This window comes from Taudactylus pleione, unplaced genomic scaffold, assembly GCF_031769625.1.
Source record: "Taudactylus pleione unplaced genomic scaffold, aTauple2 ptg001609l, whole genome shotgun sequence".
NCBI lineage: Eukaryota > Metazoa > Chordata > Amphibia > Anura > Myobatrachidae > Taudactylus > Taudactylus pleione.
The window spans coordinates 948,042-957,664 of NW_028286006.1; the positions used below are offsets into that span (position 1 = coordinate 948,042).

The window sequence follows — 9,623 nt, forward strand, 5'->3', positions numbered from 1 at the left end:
GATATTTTTTGAAGGTTAGGCTGGTGGGCGATCCTATTAAGATTGCCTCTTCTAGCCGACCCCCGCAAGTGCCTATTGCCATGGTAGGGAAGGGAAGCTGCAGCTTCTCTGAGCTAAGACTGTCTTCCTGCAGCGGGGGGTGGGCATTCCTAAAGGATCGTCCTACTGGTCCTGGGGCGAGGTTGCCACGGCAACGGAGGCACCGGCCTGGTGAACTGAGCCTGGAAGCTGCTGGAAGATTAGCTTCCAGCAGCTGCCGCATGTGTCTTTCGACACAGTCGCATTAGCTGTGACTGTGTCGAGGAAAGCCCAGCTTGGCAGATGCGACATCCTGGTTAAGGCTTATTTGTTGCTTGTTTCTTTTTCACGATCAGTAGATTTTGCACTAGCTTGTGTAGAGAATTATGTCCACATAGTGTAGTATATTCATAATAACTACATTTATTAAACAACACAGTGTTTATTTAGAGATATTTGTGTTTCCAATGTGCATACATGCACAGGATGAACCAGTATAAGTGAAGTCCTTAGGATGATCTGATCCGTATACGAAGCCCCAGTAAAGATTGGTTCCAATGTCCAAGCAATGCAGTATCAGGGGTAAATGTACTAAAGTGAGAGTTTATAGAAGTGCGTTTTAGAAGTGATGATGCCCATAGCAACCAATTAGATTCTACTGAACATTTAACTAGCACCTTCTAGAAGATAATAGCTAGAATCTCATTGGTTGCTATGGGCAACATCACTTCTAAAACACGCTTCTAAAAACTCAGTTTAGTAAATTTACCCCTCAGTGTCAACATGGAGGGATGTAAAGTCCAACCCTATACGTTTTGTTCACACAAGTACAACAAAAACTTGTGAATTCCACAATCTTTTTCACATAGAAAACATGGTGGCATTCATTAACGCTTGTGTGTGACAGCTGAAGGAGTGAAAATTATTTTAAAGGGTTATGCTTTCTAAATTATTTCAATATTGCAAAAGCATGAAATAAATTATTTGTCTACTGATCATAAGACACCAATACAAGTGTCGTATGATCAGTTTAGTCAGTTACATACAGTCAGCACAATCAGTTAAGAATTGCTCCACAATAAATTAAATTTCTGATTAACCTAGATTTTCTATGTTATGATTGTGCTTTCAAATTTATATTTTCTATTACAGGGTCCATAGAAGGTCCACAGGAAACCTTGGGGTATAGGTGATGACGTAGACATCCGGGCACCATGCAGTAAAAAAATTTTCTCCCAGGATGCAACGGGGCCTCCCTCTATACCAAGGGCCGGAGGCGCCTCAGTTTCGTTTGGTGCCCGGCCGGGGTCGGGTCACTGTATTGCAGTGGGGTTGTTACTAACAGCCCTGAAAAATTCAAGTTTTTTCTAAGTGCGGTCATCGTGAACAGTCCAGTGGAAGTTCGCACGGCCACATCATCATCTCGCTGGTACTGATCCATGCCTCTCGGCGGGCCTCAGGGCTCTTGGCTAGCTGGGACCCCGGAGGATTCCTAGACTGCGGCTGGAGGCTACGGGGGTGCAGGTAAGCGACACGCACCTCGGTGGTGCATGCCGAGACGCAGTCTTTTTCCTCCAGGGTTGGGGGACACCCTGGGGATGACGGCAAGTGTGGCCAGGCACTGAGTCCTGCGTCCACACTAAGCCACTTGGGACTGGAGTTCTGTGGAACACTCCAGTGTCCAAGGGGTTAAACGCTGGCCAGGGGAGGCAGCCTTCCCTGTTTAACAGCCGGCTCCTTCCCGCTGCTGAACACGTCTTTCCACTGTGGTCTGGCTTGATCTGTGACAGCTTCCTGTTTCCGGCTCTGCCTCCCCATGAGTTCTTCGACAGTCATTCTCTTGTCTGTGTGTCGCTGATCTCCACAGGCAGTGCGTAGTACGGGTCCCCCTACATACCTCTCCTCTGGTTGGTGGTCAGTGTATGCAGCACTTTTGTCCTACTAGACGCTAAGTCTCTGTAGTTGACTTAAGAAGTGCCATTAAGTGCAGGTCTTATTGTTTTCTGCATTTGTCTGCGGTATGCTAGCACTGTCTGTCTGTTTTCTTTGCTAAAAACTATCATTCTTTTGTTGCTATCCCTGTACCTATTCTGGGACGTAAGCACTGGTGTGGTGCAGGTGTGGCATAAGTCGCAGCTGAGACTCAGTCTCTGTTAAGTGATCCTCTTTACTATGTCTGGCATTGAGAATGATATGACTAAGTTAACCCCTATTAAACTGCTCTGTAAAAAATGTACAGCGGTGTTAGGAGCAGGGGACATAGCCTCTGAGGAGTTATGTTTCTGGTGTTACACTGCCGCGGGTCCTTCTGAGGCATCTGACGTTCAGCAGGAGCCGCCATTGGAGTGCTTTGCAAAAGCATTAACAGCCATTGCAGGGTGGTTAGCAGGCCCTCCTATGTGTCCACAGTTCATTTTTCAACAACAGCACCTTTTGCCAATGCAAAACCTGCTGCAACCTTCACAGGTGTTGCCCCCTCAGTGGGTTAATACAGTTCCTGCTATATTGCAGGTTGCGACTGAGGTACGTCAGCAGGACGCACCTATCAGCAGACCAGCTAAAAGGGTCTTGCTATCGTCGCAATCTATTGTATGGGATGATGATGTGTCATCTGATGATGGACTGCTTCTGGATGAGTCTGACTCTGAGCTACCTCCTCTAGAGGCGCGGTTAAAGTCTAAAATATATGTTCCAGGGCTAATACAAGCTGTAAAAGCAGCCCTGATCATGGAGGAGGGATGAGTCTCCTGCGCCTAAATCTAGGCATGCATATTTCATGGAAGAAAAGGTGACTGAGGCTACATTCCCATTGTCTGACAAATTGGTGAATCACTTGGAGGTAATTTGGAAAACACCTGGAAAGCAGTATCAACTGCAGAAGCATCTAGTCTCTGCTTACCCTTTTGCTGAAAATTATTTTTCCAAATGGGAGACTCCTCTGGTGGTGGATTCCCATGTCACACACTTGGTAAGAAGCGCAACGCTTCCTATGCCTTCAATGTCGTCCCTGAACGATGTTACAGATAGGAAGATAGAGGTATGCCTTAAATCTGTTTATTTTGGGGGCTGTGTGCAGACCAGCTTTGGCCATTTGCTGGGTGGCTCGGGCTATGGAATGTTGGGCTAATAGCCTTGCAACATGCTTAGCCTCTAATGCTACCAGGGAACAAGGAACAACTGAATCTGGTGGAAAATCTCTGAGATTCGGCTACCTATATAAATAGGGCAGCTTTGGATATTGGCCTACTAAATGCCAGGGTTTCTTCGGCGACCATTGCGGCTCGCCGTTCTCTGTGGCTCCGTTCTTGGAGAGCTGATGTGGAATTCAAGAAGGGGCTGGAATGTTTGCCTTATGACGGTAAAATCTTGTTTGGCCCTGATCTGGACAAAATTGTGAATGCCTTAGCAGCAGCTAAGTCGGCTTGTCTGCCTTCTGCTCCGGCCTCTTCAGGAGCTCAGACTCCATCCTTTCGGACCTATCGGGCCCTAGGTAAGGCTAGATCTCTGGGCCTAATTCAGACCCGCTCGCAAGCGGGTCGATGTTGCCCAAGTGCGCATGCGCACGACGGAGGCGGCTCTGTCGTGCGCATGCGCGGGACTCTAATAACGACGGCCAAGCCGTCGTTATGTGTCTCGCACCAAAGGGGACGTGCTGTCGATGGTGATTGACAGCACGCCCCCTTTGGGCGTGCCGGGGGCGTGGCTGTCCAGACGGAGGCGTTCCCATGGGGCCGGCCCACTGACATCTCTAGTGATGTCAGTGGGAGTGCTTTTGGCTCTGATAGAGCCAAAAGCACTCCAGGGCTTGCGGCAGCGAGACCCTACCGCAAGGGTCTCGTCGCAAGCCCGATGGTCGCGATGGTCTTGACCATCGCGACCATCATTTTGGCCGCTCGCTATAGCTGTGGGTGGTCACCCACAGCTATGCGAGCGGCCAGGAGGCCGCTCCAAAAAGGAGCAGGGACGGCCCTGATTCAAAGCAAGCGCTCTGTCAGAGCGTCCGGCTCTGAATCAGGGCCTCTGTCCTTTCCATGGCCATCCACCACCAAGAAATCTGCCAGGCCTAAGAAGTAGCCCTGGAGTACCAGACATCTGGCTGCCAAGCCTGATGACAAGCCCACCACTTGACGGGACGGGCCTCCTCCTGGGGGGACCCCAGAGTGGAATGCCAACTTCTTCAATTTGTCCAGCACTGGTGGCAAACTACCACAGATTCCTGAATGAAGGAAGGCCTCCCCATTAATTCTTTTACACAGGACTTCGGAAAAACTCGGGCAAGGCTGTGGCTATTCAAGAGGTGGTACAATCCATGCTGCAGGCAGGGGTCATTGTACCAGTCCCGTTGTCCCAAAGGGAATGGGTTATTCCAGCCTATTTCTAGTCCTGAAACCAAACTGTTCTTACCGTCCTATTCTCAATCTCCAGTCCCTGAACAAATTCCTCAGGGTACCCAGGTTCAGAATGGAGACTCTACACTCAGTTATACTGGCTATGGAACCTGGGAATTTTATATTATCCCTGGATATTCAGGATGCGTACCTGCATATTCCCATTGTTTCAGCTCACCAATGTTTTCTCAGGTTCGCTGTGTCGCAACAGCATTTCCAGTTTCAGGCTCTGCCGTTTGGCCTTGCAACTGCACATCGGGTGTTTACAAAGTTCTTGGCGGTAATGGCAGCCCATCTGCAGGTGCAGGATATCCGCCTGTTATCATACCTGGATGACTTCTTGCTAATAGCAGAGTCCCCAGAGGTGCTTCACCACCACCTGCAGCTAACGATATTTGTGCTCCAGGTACACGGGTGGTTGATAAATTGGAAAAAGTCCTAACTGATTCAGTCTCAAAGGGTGCGCCATCTGGGACCCCTGTTGGATTCACAACAGCAAAGGATTTTTCTGACACCAGAAAAGATCTCCACTTTGCAGACGTGTACGCAGATGCCTGCACAATCGCCGAGTGTCAGTCCACTCAGCAATGCAGTTACTGGGATCCATGGTATCGACATTCGACATGGTGGAGTATGACCAGTTTCATTCCTGGCCTCTGCAGCTATTGATACTCTCCAAGTGGGACGGATTTTCCCATCATATTCGGACTCAAATTATGGTGTTCTCTCCGGAGATACGCCTGTTGCTGAACTGGTGGCCACAGACTGCTCACCTCACCATGGGTCGTTCCTTTTGGATCCCGAACTGAGTGGTCCTGATGACTTGTGCCAGTTTTCGGGGCTGGGGCGCAGTGACTGGTCCACACTCCTGCAGGCAGTCTTCAGGGTTCTGCAGCAAGCCAGGCTGTTGCTTCACGGAAAACCCGTGCAAGTACAGTCAGACAATGCCGTGGCAATACAGTGGCTTATCTAAACCATCAAGGAGGAACTCAGTCAGGTGCCAATAACAGAGGTGTCACGCATTCTGACATGGGCGGAAGGCCATATACCAGCCATATCGGCGGTGTTCATTCCAGGAGTGCTGAATTGGGAAGCGGACTTCCCCAGCCATCACGACGTGCATCCAGGGAAATGGTCTCTTCACCAAGAAGTGTTTCAACTCCTAGTGGACAGTTGGGGCCTTCCAGACATGGACCTCATGGCCTCTCAATTAAATCACAAGCTGCTTCAGTACGGGTCCAGGACAAGAGATGCCAGTGCTCTCTTGGTGGACGCTCTGTCAGTGAAGTGGACTGGCCAGTTTGTGTACCTGTTTCCTCCAATCTCCTTCCTACCTCGAGTAATTTAATTCAGAAATTCAAACAAGGGGGAGGCATGGTCCTGCTGGTGGCTCCAGCATGGCCCCGACATCCATGGTACTCAGATCTTTGGAGTCTCTCCATCGACACTACGTGGCTGTTGCCTCAACGTCCAGACCTGTTGTCTCAGGGTCCTTGCCTTTACCCAGATCTGGGTCGTCTTTCTTTGACGGCGTGGCTCTTGAGACATCACTCTTAAAGTCCAAGGGTTTTTCCGGCCCTATGGTTAACACCATGCTCGGAGCACGTAAACCTGCTTCTGCTAGAATTTGCCACAGGGTATGGCATACCCATTTTGAATGGTGTCATCCAAAAAGGTATGACCCCCAGGTGTTTAGGATACCCAGAGTGTTGGATTTCCTACAAGCGGGTTTAGACCTTGGTCTCCGCCTTGCTACACTGCAGGTCCATATCTCGGCCCTTTCAGTGTGGTTCCAGTGAAGGATTGCTCCTCTACCTGACATCCGCACTTTTCTGTAGGGGGTCCTTCGTATCCAGCCTTCCTTTGTCCCTCCTGTAGCGCCTTGGGATTTGGCTGTTGTCCTTAAGGCTCACCGGAGCCCTCCATTTGAACCACTGGGCTCAGTGGATCTCAAATGGCTTACTGCCAAGACTATTTTTCTTCTGGCCATTGCTTCTGCCAGAAGAGTTTCTGATTTAGGGGCTCTCTTGTTCCCCATTTCTAGTTTTTCATAGTGACAGGGCAGTGCTTCGAACTCGCCCTGGCTTCCTTCTAAGGTGGTATCTAGTTTCCACATTAATGAGCAAATTATCATTGTTATCATTGTTGGAGTGTTGGCCTTTTATTCCTCAGACCTCTCGGCAGGTGAGGCCTCATTGGATGTGGTACGTGCCCTCAGGATTTATGTGGATCATACCAGTTCTCTCCAGAAATCGGACTCATTGTTTGTTCGTTATGGTTTCCACAAGAGAGGATGGCCAGCCAATAAACAAACTGGCTAGATGGCTTTGCATGACTATCTCTGGGGCTTAAATTTATGAGGGACTTCCAGTTCTGCCCTCTCTTACTGCTCATTCTACTCTGTCTGTAGGACCTTCGTGGGCAGCTAGTTGGGGTGCCTCGGCTGTACAGCTTTGTAAGGCGGCCACGTGGTCTTCTATCCAGACTTTTTTAAGGTATTATGCCTTTGATACCTTTGCCACTCAGGATGTTTCCTTCGGTCGGTGGATTCTCCTTTCTGCACAGGAGCGTCCATGCCCTTGCGGGTACTGCTTTGGGAATCCCCAAGGTTTCCTGTGGACCTTCTATGGACCCTGAAGTAGAAAAGTAGAGATATGGTAAGAACTTACCTCTGTTATCTCTTTTTCTACGAGGTCCACAGGGCGCCTTCCCTGACACACCTGTGCTTCAGATGGGCTTCGCTCTGGTCACCGGTTTTCCGTCTCCTTCTGTGTGAGAATGTGATTCTTGAGTGTTCCAGACTTTCTTCTCTCTTATCCTTCTCCGGCCTTCGGTTTGCTACGTAACTGAAGAGCCTCCGGCCCGGAGACGGGGTATAGAGGGAGGCCTTGTTGCATCCTTGGAGATAAAATGTAACTGCATGGTGCCCGGATGTCTACGTCATCACCTATACCCCCAAGGTTTCCTGTGGACCCTATGGACCTCGTAGAAAAAGAGATAACGAAGGTCCGCTCTTAACACATCTCTACTTTTTTGATGTTACTAGGATTTTAGTTGTTTCACATGATTTCTTTGTGTGTGCTTTTTCTAATTTGTTACATTTTGTATTTATTTTTCCAGGGTTATTTTGGTGCTGTTGGTGCTCTTTTAGGATTGCCCAACTTCTCCTGAACTGCGCTGCATTTCATGGTTTTGGAAATGGTTTTCTCTTTGCATTATACATCCTGTTTTTAATCAGAATACTTCAATGGAGAACAATGCACAACTTTAATGATTTTTCTTTATCTTAAAAATGTTAGTGACCGATTGGGAGACCTCCATGCTAAGAATGTTTTGAAGTTTCTGCCTTCCATCAGTTAATGAATCTCCATATAGAGCCAGTATTATATTGAGGTTACATGCAGCTATTAATCATCCTTTATTATGGGTGCCATTAGTTTCATTTGGACCAAAGGCATAAACTGTCCCTTTGTATGAAACAATTCGCACACCGACGTTTCCTCATTATGGTGGCCAGTCAGATTATTGGCTTTTCATATTAAACCGAGACATCTTTGTGTATTCATGCATAAAGGTTTGTGAAGCTTTTTTTTTTTTTTTTTGTAAATATGTTTGTAAAAGTTTTTTCTAATACATCAAATAAGTACATGTATATTTGCAATGGAATTGTTTTGCCTTAATGTTATACCAATTAACCGACATCATATTTCGTGGTAGCTGACACTGCTTGAAAACCACCTGTTCTTTACTATTTCAGTCTGCAAATGAAATGCATAAAGCCCATTACTGCAGACGTGTTTGTAATTGCTTGTTTTTAATGGGAACTAAAACCGTGACTACATCTGTTGTTACTCTGTTAATTTGAGTACACTATTACATGTGATGTTTGATTTGTATACTGTTGAGTGTCTGTAATGGTGAAGAGATGTCTTTAGGCATACTTTCTGCCTTATTGCATCATGTGAAGCCATTGGACATGTACATAGTAATATATTCTATATACTACGGGGTAAATTTACTAAAGTGAGAGTTTTTAGAAGTGATGTAGCCCATAGCAACCAATCAGATTCTACTTAACAACTAGCACCTTCTGGAAGCTAATAGTTTCTGATAATAGTATCTGATTGGTTTCTGTTGGCAACATCACTTCTAAAACTCACTTTGGTATCAACTTAAGAATATATTTTAATGGAAAGAGGTGTATAAAGTGCATAATGCATTATCCATAAAAGTGATTCAGTGTAACCGCAATACATCCATCTGTATTACCTGTTGCCTTATTATATGCTTGTCAGTATAGAAGCTTTACTTCCCTCCAACTCCTGGTTAAAATGTAGATTTTTTTTTTTTGTGGTAGTGAATGGAGGAAAGGAGCATACATTGATGATGAGTGTAGCAAACGTGCTGCTCACAATCAGGTGTCTGCTGTCCTTCCCTGCTAATCCTCACAATCTGTTCTGATAAAAGGAATGATTTGCTTTTCAATCAGCAGTATGTGAATTAATATGCAATATGTTTTGTATGTTAAAAAATGTATTTAACTGGATATGTGCCATATAGAGGAAGTACAGTCAGGTCCATAAATATTGGGACATTGACAGAATTTTCATATTTTGGCCTCTATTCACCACCACAATGGCTTTGAAATGAAACAAACAAGATGTGATTTAACTGCAGACTTTCAGATTTAATTTGAGGGTAATTACATCCAAATCAGGTGAACGGTGTAGGAATTACAACGGTTTCTATATGTGCCTCCCACTTTTTAAGGGGCCAAAAGTAATGGGACAAACTAAACAATCCTAAATCTATCTTTCACTTTTTAATACTTTGTTGCAAATCCTTTGCAGGCAATTACATCCTGAAGTCTGGAACGCATAGACATCACCAGGGATGGGTTTCATCCCTGGTGATGCTCTGCCAGGCCTCTACTGCAAATGTCTTCAGTTCCTACTTGTTCTTGGGGCATTTTCCCTTCAGTTTTGTCTTCATCAAGTGAAATGCATGCTCAATCGGATTCAGGTCAGGGGATTGACTTGGCCATTGCATAACATTCCACTTTTTAGCCTTCAAAAACTCTTTGGTTGCTTTTGCAGTATGCTTCGGGTCATTGTCCATCTGCACTGTGAAGCGCCGTCCAATGAGTTCTGAAGCATTTGACTGAATATGAGCATATAATATTGCCCGAAACACTAATTCATTCTGCTGCTCTTGTCA

General features: G+C 46.5%; 1 protein-coding gene across 2 annotated transcripts in view; it reads left to right on the forward strand.

Annotated features, from left to right (window-relative positions):
* LOC148442123 (pantothenate kinase 3) overlaps positions 1-8,991 on the forward strand; it is an 83,547-nt gene extending 74,556 nt beyond the window's left edge. For both annotated transcript variants that reach the window (XM_088464213.1, XM_088464214.1), the window contains exon 8: positions 7,527-8,991. In XM_088464213.1, the coding sequence (XP_088320339.1) occupies positions 7,527-7,577 (51 nt within the window). In that variant the 3' untranslated portion in view covers positions 7,578-8,991. The remainder of the gene's footprint in view (positions 1-7,526) is intronic.
* Positions 8,992-9,623: the final 632 nt, after the last annotated feature.